The sequence below is a fragment of the Myotis brandtii genome, unplaced genomic scaffold (assembly GCF_000412655.1).
Source record: "Myotis brandtii unplaced genomic scaffold, ASM41265v1 scaffold132, whole genome shotgun sequence".
In the NCBI taxonomy this organism is placed as follows: Eukaryota; Metazoa; Chordata; class Mammalia; order Chiroptera; family Vespertilionidae; genus Myotis; species Myotis brandtii.
The window spans coordinates 1,049,576-1,069,555 of NW_005354673.1; the positions used below are offsets into that span (position 1 = coordinate 1,049,576).

Below are 19,980 nucleotides of genomic sequence, written 5' to 3' on the forward strand. Positions count from 1 at the left end.
TTGCAGGCCTTACAAGGCCTGCAGGCTGGACATTCTCCGCCCCTACCCTAGTTGATTAAGAAGTACTTACCTTTTTTTAAATTTTGCTATCGACTCCACTTCTTCAGTATTTTGTGGAAAAAACTAAATTTACTTTAGATTGCTGTTTTATATCTATAAACTACTATAGGAACAGTTTCCTGTAACATAACATCTGTCAACAATTTGGCAACTCGAATTGTACTTCTCTCTGTGGGACACCTGCTGACTTTCATCCATGTCCTTACTTTGTCCCCCTGTTTCAGTTGCTAGTGATATCTCGCTGACAGGAGGCTCAGTAGTGCAGAGAATACGGCTGCCAGATGAGGTGGAAAATCCAGGAATGAACAGTGGAATGCTAGAAGAAGATTTGATTCAGTATTACCAGTTCCTAGCTGAAAAGGGTGATGTACAAGCACAGGTATGTGTTTCAACATCTCATGTACTGTCTTAATGCATTGTGTATTACAGTCTCTGGGGCAAGCACTTATATCTGTAAGTAACATTTTTATTGCTCTTAGCAGTTACTAGCTATGTTATTATTAGCTATATACTCTCAAGACATTCCATTTGGACTCCTCTGGGATGTGGACTAGGCATTCATGGTTCCTAAGAGCTGGCAAGGTGACTACTGTGCACCCCAGTTGAAAACTGCTGCTTGAGTGGAGCAGCATTACAGTGATGATGAAGGCTCTTCATGGAGTCGCCAAGGACAAAAACTGCCACTTTCTCTATAAACAAAAAGGCTCCGGGACATGTGGGATTTCAGATGCTCTTCAGAACTGTTCATGTTTCCTTTGCTCATCTTAGATCATAATTTTCTCAGATTAATTAATATTCTTGAGTATTTCCTTTAGAGTAGATTCATTGGTGGCAAATTCAGTTTTGGATTAAAAGCAGATATTTTTAGTGTTTAAAAATGTAGATTAAAGTAACGTAATATCTTCAGGAGGTAAGGCTAAATCTTTCAATTTTTGTAATAAATAGAAACCTTTTTATTACCAAGTGTTTTCTTGTTGGTTTAATGGTAATCACACTCCAGATGCTACCCTTGACTTTTGCCCCATTTTTATCATTTTCAGGTCGGTCTGGGACAACTGCACCTGCACGGAGGGCGTGGAGTAGAACAGAACCATCAGGTAACTTTTCTGTTCCTGGGGCTTTGCACTTCCTGTTGTAGCAAGAAATTCTCCAGGTGTATTTCTGGCTAAGTCAGTGACAATATCAAGTTTGTGTTATTAAGACAGCCATTACAAATGAACCTTTGAGATTTAACTAACCCCTGAGGAAGTTGAAGAATAAAAATGTGATTATACCTCATAGGGTTGGGAAATGTTTTATCAGTTCTAAAATCTAGTTCTTAATAATGCCAAAAATATATAAACAATGTATTTTTTTCTATAGGTATGTGATTGAAGTATATCTTAAAACTCCCATTAGAAAATATTTTGTAGAACTAAGGAAAATTCATTGTTGAGTTTATGAGAAATTAGGAGTACACAATGGTAATAGTCAGATCTATATCCAGTCATCAGATTTTGTCTGCTTTATGTCCTAAGTGTCACCATCTCTTCCCTTTTCTTCCATCAGGACACCTGTCACTTGTGTGAATTACCTACTGCTTAAATTTCCTGAGCAGTAGCCTGTCTTTGTGAACCAGACATCTGATCATATGGCTCCCTTTCTTAAAACTCTTGAGTGGTCCACAGATTCTAGTAGCTTAAAGACCGAAACCTTTACATGGCCCCTTAGGCCCCATTCCCATCTCCGTTTACCTCACCAGCCCCTTGCTTTCTCAGTCATAGTCACGAGGATCTTTTCTCAAGTCTTTGAAAATATCAAGAACCTCTCTGTCTCAGGGCTTCTGGAATGCTGGCCTATCTGGCTAGAGTAAATATTACCCCACCCCTTTCTTCATATAGCTAATTCCTTGTCATCCTCCAGAGCTCAACTGCAATATCTTTTCTTCTAATGTCTCCTCGGGCCTCAGCCCCACTCCAGGAATAAGTCATGTACCACAGTTAGGATTTCTGAAAATCTGTATTCCTTATGGCCCTTGTCCGTTGTAAATTAGTTAATTATGTAAGTTAGTTAATTAAGTTGTTTCCTCTGCTAGAACATAAGGTCCAAAAGCATGGGCTGCATCTGCCTTATTTTCCAGTCTTTTCCCAGCACCTCGCACTGCCTAGCACATAATAACTCCTCTATGAATGCTTGTCAGATTCAAAAAGCTTTGTTTTTCTCCCATGCCAGTTAAGTATTCTAGTGAAGGTTACTTCATGTACCCATGTCCCATCAACTTTAAGAATTAGATGTATCAACACAACTATGCCTAATATCTACTTTTAAAAATTCAGATGGCATTTTGACAGCTCTTATTGTCTTTGGGTCATTAAAATGTATGTCACTAGGCCAGTGCAGCATCAGATAAAATCTTAATAAAAACATTAGGTGAGAGGACAGAATTCTGATAAGTTTGTTGCATACCTTTTGCACAACAAATTTTGAAATATTTTTGGTGTGTATGCCACTTACCTGTGAAGCAACTGCACAAATTATTTTACAGGCTATGAAGAGGGAAGAAAAGGATTTCCCAGTACATGTTAATTCAACAAATATTTGCGTGCCTACTATGTGCCATTCACTGCTAGGCATTTCAGATACAATGCTTCAGTCCTTAAGTCCTTATAGAGCTTCAAGTTTAATAAAAGAATTCGATACTTTTTATTTTTTATTTATTTATTTTTTCATTTGCTGCTTTTTAAATGATCACAGCAAAAATAGGTAATAAATTGTGATTGTTGTTACTAAGGAGAATTAAAGCATCCAATAACAGATTACTGAGTGGGAGGTGGCAGTTGTCTCTGAAGAGACATGGGTGACATTTAAGTTGAGCCTGGAGGTAAAATTATTCCAGGCCAGAAAGAACAGTATGTACGTAGGTCCTAAGGCAGGAAGGACAAGGCTGGTATGCCCAGAGTGCAGAGAGCAAGAGGGAGCAATACTGAGATAAGTAGTGCCTGATCATGACAGTATATTTTCTACAGAACTTCAGGGGACTGTAAGGACCAGTATGAAGAGATTTAAGAACAGTCGCTTTGGATAACCCTAGAATAAAAAGCAGGGAGGTCAGGGGAGTATTTTAATATATTTTTTATTGATTTTTTACAGAGAGGAAAGGAGAGAGATAGAGAGTTAGAAACATCGATGAGAGAGAAACATCGATCAGCTGCCTCCTGCACATCTCCCACTGGGGATGTGCCCACAACCAAGGTACATGCCCTTGACCGGAATCGAACCTGGGACCCTTCAGTCCGCAGGCCGACACTCTATCCACTGAGCCAAACTGGTTTCGCCAAGGGGAGTATTTTAGAAGTCAGGTGAGAGATAATGTAGCTTTGACTAGAATTGTGGTAATGGAGGGTAGAAGGTAGATGGATTTGGTGGTAACAGGACTTATTGATAAATTGGATATGGTGGGGGGGTACCTTGGAGCAACCAATAGGTGTCATGTTGCCATTTACTTAAACTGAGATTCTGCCATGCAACAAGATTTTTGAACTGTTCCTGAAATAACTATTTTGGTTAAAAACCAAGGGTGGATTCTATTAAAAACTATTTTTAATAAATTCTTTCCTCACAGAGAGCGTTTGACTACTTCAATTTAGCAGCGAATGCTGGCAACTCACATGCGATGGCCTTCTTGGGAAAGGTACTCTATGTCCCATGAATGTATTGTGTAATAGCAAGAGGTGTTTGCAGAGTGAGTACATACTGTATTCAAGATCTACAATCTACCCAAAACAAACTGGAAATAACATTTCCAGGGCAAAGTTATTGTGTCTTATCCTAAGGCATTTCCAATCTGAGGCAATTTCCTAGGTGACTTAAACGTAATAGCATTTGCTCTTCAGTATGTTAATTCTCCACTGATATTAACCACCACTATCCAAGCTCCTACTTTTCATATATCATCTATAATAATATCTGTAGTAATAAAAGTGTAATATGCAAATTGACAGAATGGCCCAACAACAGAACGACAGTCCGGATATCCTTCCGGACAACCTTCCAGGTGAAGCTGGGGCTGCAAGGGCCGAGGCAGCCACCGAGGCTGTGAGGGCTGAGGCAGCCGGGGCTGTGAGGACCTACTCTTGCACGAATTTTGTGATAGGGCCTCTAGTACATAATAATGAGGAATCAATGCTGTGCGGATTTTTGCTAGTCTGTCATAATTACCTGTTAACTTCCATGCTGAATAAAGGCACTTAGATTTTGTTGAAATTTGTCTGCAGACCTTTTATCATCTTAAATGAGACAGCTATTACCCACCTGTCAGTGCGGTCCTTTTCTCAAGAGGACATTTAAGTCTAGAGACTTAATGAGTAGATTCCATATGTCATAGCACAATCTATTAACTTCCTTTTTCATTATTTTGAAAGCTATTCTAGTGTAAACTAATCAGTATTTTCATCTATAACCAAATCCTATGTTAGGAAGCTCAGATAGAATATATCTCAAAGGTTTTTTCAAAATAGAAAAATCTAATCAGTATTTGCCACAGGATCACAGTTAATTGGGGCCTAAGAACTTTACATTTAGATTTTAGACAATAGTGGTGTTCCTCACGATTCCTGTTAAGCATTTAAGAACTTTTCATTTGAGCCCTTTCAATCTTTGCTCTAATTACTAACTAACCCTATCTCAAAAATGATGTCTGTCGTTAATGTGTATGTGGATAAAAACAGTATTGGTCATTCTGTTCTTTCTTTTTGTCCTTTATCATGATCCCTGAGATTTTAATCATTTGGTGCTTGAAACCTTTTAGAATAACCATTTAGTTGTTTCTTTTCCTGAACTTTCACTACCTTCAATCTTAGCCTGGGGGAAGTAGTGGTAGAGAAGAACGGAAAAGACATTGCTGATAGCCTTCCTTTCCTCGTTTAATCACAGGTCCCAAGCAATGTGTCAACCCAGTTAACTGCACTGGGATAGAGTGAGAAAATAGATTCCTCTGGGGGTTAAAGATTTCTTCTCCTGAGATTGACCTATAAGTTGATTTATATATTTATGTCTTTATATATTTACCAGAGGCCAGGTACACAAAATGTGTGCATGGGTAGGGTCCCTAGATCAGGGCCGATCTGCGAGGCAACCGGCAGGGCGATCAGGGGACCCCTCTTGGCACGCGCTGTGGCTGGCCTGGGGCCTGTGGGCTGGGGGCAGCTCCTGTGTTGAGTGTCTGCTCCTTGGTGGTCAGTACATGTCATAGCGACCGGTTGTTCCACCAGTCATTCCACCTGTTCAGTTAATTTGCATATTAGGCTTTTATTATATAGGATATTAAATTCATGGACCAGATGGTCATAAGGTAAATCATAAATTTGATATGACAGAATGTATAATAGTATAAAAATGTCTACTTTTCAGGTTTTGCTTTTAATTCTAAAATATCCTTTGGGGAATTTTAATTTTGTTAAAAGATTTCATGAGATCTAACAAAAACCAGAATGAGATGAGATAGGAGAACAATGTAATTGGAGAGAGGATTATGCCTCATAATAAAATTGGGGTCTGTTTTCCAGATGTACTCAGAGGGAAGTGATATTGTGCCTCAGAGTAATGAGACAGCCCTTCACTACTTTAAGAAAGCTGCTGACATGGTAAGACCTTGTGACTCAGTACATTCAAATGTGTATCACGTTACTATTATTTTAATAAATAAGTTTATTATATTAAAAGATGAATCATGACCGTCATGCCATAAATTAGTGAAAGCATTCATGTGAATGAATTGAATGAGGAAAAAAGTTCTCAATAAAAAGCAATTTTTTTAGGGACCAGATTATTGTATATTAAGCCTCTCTCAAAATTTTACTGAGAAATGTCCTGATCAGGGAAATGTGATTTTAGAAATGGAATTGAAAGTTACATAATTTTCCTTATCTGTGTTGCATCTTGAGGTTTAAAAATTACACAATTGGATAATTTTGATAATAACAGTACATAATTTAGGCATTCTCTGGTGCAAAGAAAGCAACCTATGAATACTTAAGAACCTATATGCCTCCAGTGTGTACCATACACATATCTCTTTGCCAACTAAAGTCTCAAAACAATGGTTATCTTTGGTTTTGGACACTTCAATAATCGTAAGCATTTCTTTGCTGCCTAATCCCAGTATTGCTGTTATTACATGGTTGTTGACTCTACCCCATGGAGTCTTCCTTCTTGTTTGAGGAGGAAAGTTACTAATTAAAAAACTACCCAAGAAAGTGACCTGTTTTTAGTCTTTAAAAGATGAAATATGTTAGTTATGTTTTATATCATAAATTCATGGAACAGATGGTCATAAGGTAAGTCATGAAAATTTAATTCTAAATGAATTTACTATTTACTCTTTTTCAGAAAATTTTAAAAACCCCAAATACCTAAAAGTCAATATTATGTTTAGCTTGATGGGAAGGAGAAAATTTTATTTTGAATTGAAAAGTGCTAAGATGGGTTTTGAACATGCTTGTTAATTGTTTATTTTGCAGGCATTTAGTCTTGCCTACTTTGTAATTAATTTTTTCACACTGTTGTCTCTGGTTTGCAGGGCAACCCAGTTGGACAGAGTGGGCTTGGAATGGCTTACCTCTACGGGAGAGGAGTTCAAGTTGTAAGTTTCCCATCTAACATTCTGATTTTAACAAGGAGTCAGTTGGTGAGGTAGGGAAGTATTCCTTAACTAGCTCCCAGCCAGCCTAGGCAGGCCACTTCATTATAACCAAACCTAAACTGTTTCCTGTTGTCCTTACCATCCTTCACTCTGTATTCGCTGTACCAACTGCCTTGTTAGAATGGCTCTGACTCAGGCACCTTCTCCTGAAGCTGTTTCTCATCCTTCCACCAATGCTCTCTACCCTGTCTACTCTTCCATCTCTCCTAGACTTGTACTTCTTAACTTAAGCCTAAGAAAATGCTAAGGTCTCTCCCATTTAGAGGAGAAAAGCTTTCTGTTCTACCCTTTGCCCTTCTAGCCACTACCTCTTTTCTCTGCAGCCCTTCGCTGCACAGCCAAGTTTTTCCAAAAAATGAACTATATGAGCTGCTACCGCTCACTCATTAGCTCAGAGCAATCAGGTTCTGCCTCATGAAACTGCTCAATACAAGTCATCCAGAAACCTCCTGAATGTCAACTCCACATTTTTTGGTTGTATATCATTAGCACTTTCTTCCCTGGAGTTCTGTGACTGCAAGGGCACTTGGTTTTCCTGAGCCATTGTTCTCATTCTTCTGTGCTATTTCCTGAGGTGGGATGCCCTGGAGTCTCCTTGCTATCCCCTTTTTCTGTGGGATATCTCTAAGCAATATGTTCTTTTTATTTGGGCCTGAAACTAAGAGCTAGGTTTGGGATTCTAATCTGTAGGCATTCCTTAGCATAAGAAACAGTAGTGTGATCTCGTTTTTATTCCTTCTAGTCATTTTAGGAAACTGAAGTTCCGTAGTGATCTTTGTTTCAGTTTATCTCTATGGATACATGATATTTGAAGTTTAATGATTGCATAATGTTCGGATGATTACCCTTATTTAATACTAGAAGAATTGAGGTTTTAAAAAGGATTGGTTGGTTAACAGAAAAGATACAACTGTTTCTTAAATCCTGTCCTTGTGTTCCACTGGTGGTGTTTATGCTTTCCGAGAGCCAACATGCAAATTGTCTCACAAAAGCTCGATTTGCTTTTCTTCAACATCTTAAATATAATCCCCCTGTGACTTCAAGTCTATTATTATCGGCTATAAAAATTAGAAGGTATTTCTTTTAATGGCTCTCCAAGACTATTTTGTGTGCTTTATTAATTTTTTTAAATAAATTAATCTTCTGACTTTCGAGTATGTCAGCCTTTTGAGGTTTCTCATCATGTGATTGTGTGATGAGATGATCTTTTTTTACAGAATTATGATCTGGCACTGAAGTATTTCCAGAAAGCTGCTGAGCAAGGCTGGGTGGATGGGCAACTACAGCTTGGCTCCATGTACTATAGTAAGTGATGGTGGAATTAATGATAAACACACCAAGATGTAAATTACCTTTTTCCACTAGATGTCACTATGATATGGAAATGAGAGTGTTGAATACTGGCTGATTCATGTTCTCCCAATTCAATGATCTGTGCATCTTGCTTTTTATTGTAAAATTATGTTGATATATATTAATGTACAGATCTGTGTTGATAGGATTCACATTTTTCCCGAGTAAGAATTCTGAATTTTATTTTGTTTTATCCTCTACTTCTCTGATGCTTCAGCTGAATCTTATCTGAGACTGTTCCTGACCTTTCCTGTGATTTTCCTTACAGATGGCATTGGAGTCAAGAGGGATTATAAACAGGCCTTGAAGTATTTTAACTTAGCTTCTCAGGGAGGCCATATCCTGGCTTTCTATAACCTAGCACAGATGCACGCCAGCGGCACAGGTGTGATGCGATCCTGCCACAATGCAGTGGAGGTGAGGGCTCTTCTACCAACTTCTGTACAGGAAATTAATTTTCCCAGTCGGAAGTCTACTGTTGTTTTTTGTTTGTTTGTTTGTTTAACATATTTTTATTGATCTCAGAGAGGAAGGAAGTGAGGGAGAGAGAAAGAAATATCAGTGATGAGAGAGAATCATTGATTGGCTGCCTCCTGCACGCTCCACACAGGGGATTGAGCCCACAACCCTGGCATGTGCCCTGACCAGGAATCGAACAGTGTCCTCCTGGTTTATAGGTTGACGCTCAACCACTGAGCCACGAGCCACGCCAGCTGGGCGGAAAGTCTACTGGTTTTTTGTTTGTTTGTTTTTTAAATATATTTTATTGATTTTTTACAGAGAGGAAGGGAGATGGATAGAGAGTTAGAAACATCGATGAGAGAGAAACATCGATCAGCTGCCTCCTGCACATCTCCCACTGGGGATGTGCCCGCAACCAAGGTACATGCCCTTGACCGGAATCGAACCTGGGACCCTTCAGTCCGCAGGCCGATGCCCTATCCACTGAGCCAAACCAGTTTCGGCAAGTCTACTGTTTTAATTGTTGTTTTCTTGTGTGATTTCTTCTAGAGTTGAAACAGACTTAGCCTACTGGTATACTGAGGGAAGACAGGGGGGTCTGTGTGGGGCCATCACACTTATTTTATTTACCCTCCCTTTTAGAATCAGTGTTAATAAGGGCAGATACTGTGTCTGCTGTCTCTAGCACCTAAGACAGTATCTGATACATAGCGTCAAAAAAGCATATGCTAGGAGGCTAAATGAATGTTACAAAGGGGTGTTTTAATATCTCCTAATTGGCACTTTAGAGTGACATCGATACATGTTTACAAAGTTTCTAAAGCTCTCTCTGATCCAGTTTCCTTACTTGTAAAATGTAACTGTTAATAAGACTCACCTTATAAAGTGGACTCCATGGGAGGGTTAAGTGAGTTAATGTACATAGTATACATAAATCACTAGAACAGTGTCTGACCAGTGTCAGTGGTATATAATTGTTTGCTACTATTTGTATAAACTATTCTAAAGATTAAGTGAAAGCTTCAAATATATATCCCAGACTTTACATATATTCAGTAAAATTACCCGACATTGAAAGAGCGTACTTACCACTCACGTGGCTAATGTGAAAATGATTTTCTAGCTTATCTTTCTTATTCTGTTGTTGTTGTTTTTTTTCTTTCCTGTTCTCACAGCTGTTTAAGAATGTGTGTGAACGGGGCCGCTGGTCCGAGAGGCTTATGACTGCTTATAACAGCTATAAAGACGGCGATTACAACGCCGCCGTGATCCAGTACCTCCTGCTGGCCGAACAGGGCTATGAAGTGGCACAGAGCAACGCTGCCTTCATCCTTGACCAGAGTAAGGTTCATCTGAGTGCTACCTCGGGTTCAGAATGCAAGGACTCACATCAGGTTACCTGTCTAAAAGGAAAAGCCACAAAGAACATTCTTTGTTGCTGTAAACAGAATTTGTCCCTCTTGTTTAAGTTATTTTACTTCAGATCTCTCACATCCAGCTTAGTTTTTTAGAATTGACAGTAGAAATAGATTTGACATTCATCATAAAATTGGCTGCTGCTTTCAGCAAATAACATTTTCACAAAATAGCAGATATAAAATACTGTTTTTCCAGCTTATGTGGGTCCCCAGAGTGGCCCAGTACTCAGTCTCATTACTGGTTCTGTGGATAAAACGTGTTTCAGGATGTAATGTCCTAAATGCAGTGATTCCTTGGAACTCAGTATTTTATTCTAGTACTTATTTAATTTTAATACAATATATTTTCCATTTATTATTTGTTATATTCCAATTCTTATTTCAGTTATGCTCCACATACTCGTTCTAGCTTGAAAATGAAGCCTAAAAGTCTAGTGTCTTTCCCTAAATGCCTGGTTTGTGTTACCTCTTTCCATGTAGGAGAAGCCACCATTGTAGGTGAGAATGAAACCTACCCCAGAGCTTTGCTCCACTGGAACAGGGCTGCCTCGCAAGGTGAGTGGTTGGTTCATCTTAAAGGATAAGGAACCTCTCTTTATTTTGTTTTTTTGGGGGTGTTTTCTTAAATCTCCCATAAAAATTTAGTCCTGCCATTCATCACCTTAAAATTAAGCAGAGATACTATTGCTTAACTTGTTAGCATCGTGATTGGTATTTATTCTTAAAATGGAAATTCTAGCCCTAACCAGTTTGGCTCAGTGGATAGAGCATCGGCCTGTGGACTGAAAGGTCCCAGGTTCGATTCCGGTCAAGGGCATGTACCTTGGTTGCGGGCACATCCCCAGTGGGAGATGTGCAGGAGGCAGCTGATCGATGTTTCTCTCTCATCGATGTTTCTAACTCTCTATCCCTCTCCCTTCCTCTCTGTAAAAAATCAATAAAATATATTTTAAAAAAAATGGAAATTCTAGTCCCAGGGCTTCTAAACTGAATTGCAAGGTATTTGTACTAGACGTTTAAGTCATGCTATGGTTTTCTCTCTGGTTTTTAGTTTGAAACCCGTATATTATGTAAATGAAAATTGAATAGAATATTAGTCCAAACCCCAAAAGATTTTAACCTTTCTCCAGTTTTCCATTTGACTGTTTCTTTCTCTCACAAACTACTCTCCATGTTTTGTGCCTACCATCCCTTCTTCAAGCATAAACAAGGGTCCAGTTAAATGATTTTAAAATGTAAATGACATCATAGAATAGAGCATGATCATTTAAAAAATATTATTGGAGCCTAGCTGGTTTGGCTCAGTGGATAGAGCATCAGCCTGTGGACTGAAGGGTCCCAAGTTCGATTCCAGTCAAGGGCACATGCCCAGGTTGTGGGCTTGGTCCCCACTAGGGCGAGACATGGGGGGGGGGGCGTGTTGCCACCTACCTTGTTCTACCTCTCCTTGACTATTACAAAACCCTCTTCAGAAGAGTAGTTCTAATTTAAATTTTTACTGAATTTATAGCTTAGCTAAAGGGTTGGTTGTAAAATTTGTGTACTACAAATTAAAATTCTGTTTTATGTAATCATGTTAATAGGAAGAGAAATAACAGTGTGATCTGTTTTAAATACTTTATTTATTGGCAGTTTTGCATTTAACTTTTGTTTAAGGCTATACTGTGGCTAGAATTAAGCTTGGAGACTACCATTTCTATGGATTTGGCACCGATGTGGATTACGAGACTGCATTTATTCATTATCGTCTAGCATCTGAGCAGCAACACAGCGCACAGGCTATGTTTAATCTGGGATATATGCATGAGAAAGGACTAGGCATTAAACAGGTGAGCAGTACTTCAAATTAATGTTTGAATAATATAAACTGTGATTTGGGGAAAGGTCTGCATTTTTATAGAAAATAGGCTTTCTTTGGAATGTGCGCAGATTTTAGATACTAAGTTGTGAGGCAGTTTTGCAATATTTCACAAGATTGCCCCCGCATCTCTCTCATCTTCCAGCATACACACATATTGATATCCACACACATATATTTAAAATATTAAGGCAAAAACAGATTCATGAAAACAGAAAGGCAGTGCACCTTCTACTGATAACTCCTCGTTTGAGAAACTGTCCACCCATAATCAGATAAATTCTATTGCTTCTAAATTATTTTGAAATGAATTAAGATGGTTGCTATAGATAAACTTATTCCTGATTTTTTTAATTAAAAAATGTTTTGTCAATTACAGTTACAGTCAATATTATTTTATATTAGTTTCCATTGTTCCACAGTGATTAGACAATCACATACTTTATAAAGTGTTCCCCCTGATATTTCCAGTACCCACCTGGCAGTATTCATAGTTACTAAAATATTATTGACTATATTTCCTATGTTGTACTTTACATCCCATGACTACTTTGTAACTACCAATCTGTACTTCTCAGTTCCTTCACCTTTTTCACCCAGTCCTCCACCTCCTCCCCTTATTTCTGACTCTTAAACCTTCCTAGTGAAGTCTAACTGTCTTTAAACCTTAAGTTTTGTCCATGTACCCTTAAAATTTTTGAAAAATTATATTATCTCGTGCATTTTTAAGTTGACATTTAAAATTTTTCATCATAGCCCAGCCAGTATTGCTCAGTGGTCTACACCTGTGAACCAGGAAGTCAGGGTTCGGTTCCTGTCAGGGTACATGCCGTGTTGCTGGCTCAATCCCCAGTGGGGGGTGTGCAGGAGGCATCTGGTCGATGATTCTTTCTCATCTTTGTTGTTTCTCCCTTTCCCTTCCTCTCTGAAATAAATAAATAAATAAATAAATAAATAAATATTTTCATCATAAGTTTCAAAGGGTCTAAGTTCTAGCTATTTTAAATAAGAACATTTTTAATAAAATGTTTAAATTACTGTAAATAATTTGACATGCCCATTATTACTTTTTTAAAAATGTGTAGTAAATTCTTTAATTGCATATTGCATCTTTTTCTTTTCTCCCTGAATTCATAATTATAGCCTAGTATTCCCATTGAAATGTATGTAATTGTTGTTTGATGACTAATATAAAAATCACATGTAAGTTGTGACCTGTATAGAATACACCTAGGAATCAAGATGACTAAAGTCTTATAACTCTGATACTACTTTTATAATAGATTATAAATCAAGAACCTAATCAGTGTGCTTTTCTCATCTCATCATTTAATTTGTAATGTAATATGATGTATAGCTTATGTAAATTCTTACGAAAAAGAATGTGATAAAAGGCATCAGAGTGATGAGAGGGAACTCTAGGATTCAACTTTTAAGAATAATTAATTATGTGTAAAAATAACAGTAAATCCATTCGTTTTTATAAGACATCATAATGACCTTTTCCCATTTTGTTCTTATTTTTTAAATGAAAGAGACATTCCTGCTACTAAAAACTAATCAGCATCTAGTATAACTAGAAAAATATTAAGTATTAAATAAGACCAGGATTGGTTATAATTGAAATAAATAATTCAGGATATATTTGATAGCTTCAATTTAATTACCCTATTTACTCAAACACATATAGCCTGTATTATCATATAGTTTTATCCATGAACTTGAAAAATATGGCAGTTCAAAAAAATGTTAGTTATATATATTTTTAAAAATCAAAGACACTGACCATACTATTACAGTTAGCTGAAGGTGCCCTTCTTTTCAACTAATGACCCACCCCAGGTACATATAGGGAATAGCTGAAAGCAATTGTTTATATTTAAGTATGTGGGGGAAAGTCATCTTTAATGCTTAGCCTTTCTTTCCCATGTCTCGTGGAATTTTTTCCTAGGAGGATGATATTCTTTGACAGTAGTCAGGGTATAGAAGAAGTAAGTTTGGTAAATGAAGATTTCACAACTCCCACCATCCCATTCTACATATATCTGAATACTCCAACCTGTGCCAAAATTACCAGTGACTTGCTTTGCCCTTCACAGAAATCTAAGACAGGGAGACACAGGATGTGCCTTAACAGTGTCCCTTGGGAAATCTTGACTGTCTACTCCAGTTTGAAGTTCACTGCTCCAAACTGAAACCTGGAGCTGGCTAAAGTTTTAAGTAGGAAAAAATTAACTTGCAACTCACAGGTCACCCTTGGAAGTGTCCAGATTAACAGTGTTATGTGTAGCTGTAAGACGGTGCAGCATTTAACTCTGAAAGTCTACACAGCAAGTGGATGTCAGGTTGGGAGGGGAGCATGAATGAAGTCTTAAAAATTTTCAATTAAAATTTTCCAAATTAAGCTGTTAGGTAATTAAAGAACTTTTATCCAATTACAAGTTGGGTTTTCTTTAGGTAAGGGAAATTTTAAAATGAAACTTGAAAGATAAAATAAATTTTCCTAATGTATAAACTAAAAAACAATGATTCTTAAATTAGCAAGAAATGAATTTGGGTTTATCACCTATCTCACAGGATATTCACCTTGCAAAGCGTTTTTATGACATGGCAGCTGAAGCCAGCCCAGATGCACAAGTACCAGTCTTCCTAGCGCTCTGCAAATTGGGCGTCGTCTATTTCTTGCAGTACATACGGGAAACAAATGTAAGTGGCCCACGCCTTTCAGTTAAACACAAATGATGTAACCTCAGTCCAGAGGCTTGTATTTTAAATGTTGGGGGAGAGGGGAGGAGTATCCTGGGAGTGTCTGGTCTCTTCCCTTCTTCCCCCAGGTGAAGTACCCGCTGTCCTCATCAGGGGAGGGATGAATGTGGCCACAAAGCTGTTAGTAGTTTCAGGTAGCATCACAAGTGGTTCCAGTGCTAAAGCATTTTGCATTGATGCAGATGTTTTCTGGTTTGGGGAAAACTGAGACTGACCCATGGCAATTTGAAACAGTAGTTAACTAAACATTAAATCAGATGACTGCCTGCCTAGAAGTGACTCAGACCTCCCTAAGAAAAAGAGAATTTAGAAAAGGAGGAAGAAGAAGTAGAACCTGAGAACCTGCCTAGGCTGTTGCACTTCAGATTCTTGTGATAGTGAAACATGTTAAAACCACTACCAGAATTTGTTCTCTAAAAATACCTTGAACTATTTAAATAAGCTAAAGGCAGAACCTAGAGAGGAGATGGGTTAGCCATTCTCTTCCAAGCTACTGACTTTAGTTGACAACACTTATGTGTTGCCCTTAGGTTCTCCAGTTTTGCATTTTGTTTCCAATACCTAGAGTTCCTCAAAATGGATTAACTAGTACAGCATTGAACTCTGAAAGTCTTCAAATATATGCAGAAACAAGGGCTATTTAACTTTAATTCATTCCAGGAAAGGATGGTGTTGAAATCTGGTTAACATCTTTCAGAACAGGTGGATACCTCATCTCAGCAGTGGATTCCAGAATAGAACCCTCCTGTGTTACACAGATATAAATGTAGTCCATGCTGCTCCAGCATCTATAAAGAGAAGTTTGACTTCCCCCTCATGCAGCCCTAGCCCGTGCTACTGAGGGCTCCTGTGTATAGGGCTCCAGAGGACTGAGATGTTGAGCTCTGTCCTACCGATATCTTATGCATTTGTAATGGCAAATTTATAATTGCTTGGTAGCCTGGGCCAGGGCTGAACCCCTTGTTAATTGACAGGATCTTTGTTCCTTCCGTTAAAAAGCTAACAGTGTGGTAGTGTGCTGTTTCTCTGCCAGGACTATTCCAGACCCTGTCTCTCACAATTTTTAAGACTAATAAACTATTGATTACAGTCTAGGATTTGATTATGCAATAAAATATATTCTTTCTTTTTAAAACAGAAATATAAAGACAATAAAATGCCCTATAATCCTACCATGTAGATATTCTACCTAAAAAAAAATAAGTAATACTCTGCTGGTGTGGCTTAGTGGTTGAGCGTCAACCTATGAACCAGGAGGTCATGGTTCGATTTCTGGCCAGGGTACATGCCCAGGTTGCAGGCGCGATCCCCAGGAGGGGGCATGCAGGAGTCAGCCAATCAGTGATTCTCTGTCACCATTGATGTTTCTATCTCTCTCTCCCTCTCCCTTCTTCTCTGAAATCAATAAAAATACATTTTTTTAAAGTAGTAAGTATTCATGGCAAGGAAGTTGAATAGTAAGATAAACACAAAATCTCCCATCTCCATTCCCTCCCCAGGAAATGCAGCTAATAGTTTCTTATAATCTTTCCAAAAATATATAGTGCCTGTACCTGCAAATATATATTACTAGAGGCCCAGTGCATGAAATTCGTGCACGGGTAGGGTCACTAGACCTGGCCAGCGATCAGGCCTATCAGGGCCTTCTAGCTGCCGGCCAGGGCCTTCCTTTGTTCTGCGCCGTCCCCTGGTGGTCAGCGCACGTCATAGCAAGCGGTCAAACTCCCGAGAGGACACTTTGCATATTAGCCTTTTATATATATGGATGGGGACCTTTTAAATGTAATGTTATTTAAACACAAGGGATTATACTTGTCTCTTTGTGAATAAATGGCAGTCAGAAAATAAGAGGAATCATTTAAGTGACACTAGGACAATTAAAATATCATAGACTAGCACAGCCTGTGTGGTTCAGCAGTCGAGCATTGACCCAGGAACAAGGAGGCCATGGTTCGATTCCAGTCAGGGCACATGCCCGGGTTGCGGGCTTGATCCCCAGTAGGGGGCATGCAGGAGGCAGCTGATTGATGCTGTTTCTTCCTCTCATCAATGTTCCTATCTCTCTATCCCTCTCCCTTCCTCTTTCTCTAAAAAAAGATATATATCTATGTATATTCTATATATATCATAGACTAAAACCATGACTTTTAAGTTCAAATTCAGGTGTTAAATATTTAGTTAAACCCTAACCAGAAAGCATTATTCATTCCTCTATGAAACATTTGCACTCTGCCATCTTCAGTTACCTGAGAGAAGGGATAACATAGCCCTGTGTCACTAGAGCAGAGCTTCTTAGCCGCTGTGCCCTGACTGCAAATGGGCTCCAGGTGCACCGAGACTGACAATTTTCCCTGACCCTCCCTCGTCCCCAGTGCTCATCTCAGACATTTCCTGGGGGAAATGGTTGGGAATGAGTGCATTAGGTTGCTGATGAAAGGAAACCCTGCCAGGCACTTCACATACTCAACTGTTATGAAATAATAGCTGTTCCTGAGACACATTATTTTTTGAGTTTCAGTTCAAGGCTTTTAAAACCTTTTTAATAAAAACATTGTAAAATGTCCCTAAAACCAATTATTTTAATAAGTTCTGTATTTATCTCTAATTGGTGATATAATTTTCCTGATTTCTTCTCTGACATGTTAGTGAGCATAACGATTTTTCTATTCCCATTAAGATTCGAGATGTATTTACCCAAGTTGATATGGACCAGCTTTTGGGACCTGAGTGGGACCTTTACCTCATGACTATCATCGCGTTGCTGCTGGGAACAGTCATAGCTTACAGGCAGAGGCAGCACCAAGACATGCCCGGCCCCAGGCCCCCCGGGCCACGGCCAGCACCACCACAGCAGGAGGCGCCACCGGAGCAGCAGCCGCCACAGTAATGGCTGCGCCCAGCCTTGATCAATGACAACTGAGGGAATCCTTTGCAGAGAACACCTGCGTTTGATCTGGGACTCTGGCTCCGTGGCCACCTCCTGGAAGAGGCACAAGGAAGCATTGAATTCCTACAGCTGCTTAGAATCTGATGCCTTTATTTTCAGGGATAAGTAACTCTTACCTAAACTGAGTTGAATTTCAGTGCCGTTTGGAATAACAACTCTCAGTGGCTTTCCTTTTTTTGGTTTGTTCTGGAAACATACGTGAGACCCTCAAAGTAATGTCTACTGTATCCAGCTCTCTTGGGTCCTTTTGGTCATTCTCTCAATGTGCATAAGTTCTCCGATCAACCATCTTCAAGGTCTTATGCATCGACACTAAAAACTGATGTGTGAAAAGGAAAACCCAGTTACTCGCAAGTTTAACCTTAATATATTTGAAAGTCTGGAAATAGAACTTGCCTTTAACGTAAAAAAAAAAAAAGGCTTCAAAGTGTTTCAGAATGGCCATAGCAGAAACTTCTGCCAATCCACATGCAAGTACCACGTATTCAGCACATTTGTTACTTTATAAAAGGGAAGGAAGGGAGGTTTCTGACTGCTGGTGATTGTCATATTTTATACCACACTTCTCTCCTTCAGAGACTGAAAGGCCTTGTTAGCGTTATGTGTGAATTTCATTTCTTTGGAATGGAATATCTATAAAACATTGTGAACTGATTCCTTGAGCTAACACATGCGTTTGCCCCACCTACTTAATGTAATTTGCTTGTTTTAAGTACGCAGAGCCTTGATCTGGAAGCCAGAGGATGGACTAAGTGGGAGAAATTAGAAAGCAATATTATAGAACCCTGCATGGGGTGCTAAGACCATAGACATCCTTCCCCGAAAGTTGACCCAATAGTTCCCAGGGCTTATTTAGTTTGCATTTCTTATTGCAAAGGAACAGGTCACCCTCCTGAATTCTCTTAAGTATAAAATACTGCAAAGGTACGGCATATGTTGACTACCATGATAATACTAAGGCTGAGACAGGATCTAGGGTGCATGAAACTCAGTGGTCGAGGACAGCCAAAGCCTGTTCACACTGTTCAGGTGGATTTTCACTTTTGCCGTTTTATGTGACAGTGGAAAATGAGCCACATGCTCAGCTGTCATATTCATCACCCTCCCACTGTGAACACTAGGAAAAGAAGGCTATTCCACTCGAGAATTGTCTGATTAAATTGTATAGGAAACAACAGTGAAGAAAGCTTGCAAACTTCACATATCTTGCAAATGAAAAAATTAAACAGTTTGTATTTCTTTCCATTGTCTGAGACTACGTTTGCACCTGAGCAGGCTTTCTGGGCCTACTGACCTCAGTCTGTTTTCTTAACCTTTATACTCTCTTTCCATAACCCCTCACCTGCCAGAAAACTTGAAGAGTTTGTTATTGTAGAGTTGTAGGGCTGGTTCCTGAAGTTGGGGTTGCATTTAGAACCAGATTTAATTAGTCCGTAATGAACATGAGGGCTTTCAATGTGATGATGTATGCTTTTTTGCTTAGAGTAGATTTTACGAGACACCTGGCCAGCAAACTCTCCTCGAAGGCAGGAAATGTTACTCTCAAAAGTATAATGCCACTTTGGGTAGCTCTTGTGAATATTACAACTTGTTTGATCTCTTACACTTGGCGATTCAGGAGCAGTGGATAGGATATGGGGATGTCTTTACTGCCTCTGCCCCCACCCTTCAGAATCCTATCAGCCACGCTTCATTTCAAAGGAACTGTTTTAATTGATTTAAAGTTTAACTTCCACTTTTTCCCCTCTACCACCCACCTACTTTCTCCTTTAGCAGCATTTTATCTCTCTCTCTACTTCCCTCCAATACTTTGGAAAAACATGTCCTATAACAGTGTGCACTACCAAAGCTAGATGGGGAAGGGCAGTCTGTTCTTCATGCAGTAACAAGCTTCCTACCAGTTTGCCATTCACTGTGTCCTTTTTATTATTAACTAGAGGCCCAGTGCACGAAATTCGTGTAAGAGCAGGCCTTCCTTTCCCCGGCTGGCGGCACCGGCTTCCCTCTGGCACCTGGGACCGGGGACCTGGGCTTCCCTGGCAGCCCCGGCTACATCGTGTCCGGTCTAATTAGCATATTACGCTTTTATTATTATAGATACTCCAAATACCCCTTTCTTGGCCTTTTCCACTTCCTGTTTTACCATGGGTCTTTTGCTACTGGAAATTCGAACGGTATACTTAAAATAACTTCGTTCCTATGGCTTGGTGACGTCAGTCCTTCTGACTGTCTCAAAATACTCTGCTCCCTTCTCAAGGAACTGGTGTTTCTCCTAAAATAATGCTCAATACTTAACCTAATCAAATGGCATCCATTTGAATAAAATGACAGTAACTAAAGCTAGTTAATGTCAGTGACATTAAACTGACTCCGGGACTCAGGAGTTTTAATGGTAACATTTAGAGTTAGCAGGTAGAGTGCGGCTTCATTTCTCTGC

The 19,980-nt window shown here is 39.1% G+C and overlaps 1 protein-coding gene across 1 annotated transcript in view; it reads left to right on the forward strand.

Moving 5' to 3' along the window:
- The window catches only part of SEL1L (sel-1 suppressor of lin-12-like (C. elegans)), a 60,221-nt gene extending 41,435 nt beyond the window's left edge, over positions 1–18,786 (forward strand). Inside the window, exons 12-23 of the mRNA XM_014534728.1 lie at positions 285–439; positions 1,101–1,157; positions 3,662–3,730; positions 5,604–5,681; positions 6,617–6,679; positions 7,957–8,044; positions 8,361–8,509; positions 9,730–9,895; positions 10,453–10,527; positions 11,629–11,801; positions 14,408–14,536; positions 17,274–18,786. Coding sequence (XP_014390214.1) covers positions 285–439; positions 1,101–1,157; positions 3,662–3,730; positions 5,604–5,681; positions 6,617–6,679; positions 7,957–8,044; positions 8,361–8,509; positions 9,730–9,895; positions 10,453–10,527; positions 11,629–11,801; positions 14,408–14,536; positions 17,274–17,483 — 1,412 coding nt within the window. The 3' untranslated portion in view covers positions 17,484–18,786. The remainder of the gene's footprint in view (positions 1–284; positions 440–1,100; positions 1,158–3,661; positions 3,731–5,603; positions 5,682–6,616; positions 6,680–7,956; positions 8,045–8,360; positions 8,510–9,729; positions 9,896–10,452; positions 10,528–11,628; positions 11,802–14,407; positions 14,537–17,273) is intronic.
- The last annotated feature ends 1,194 nt before the right edge of the window (positions 18,787–19,980 follow it).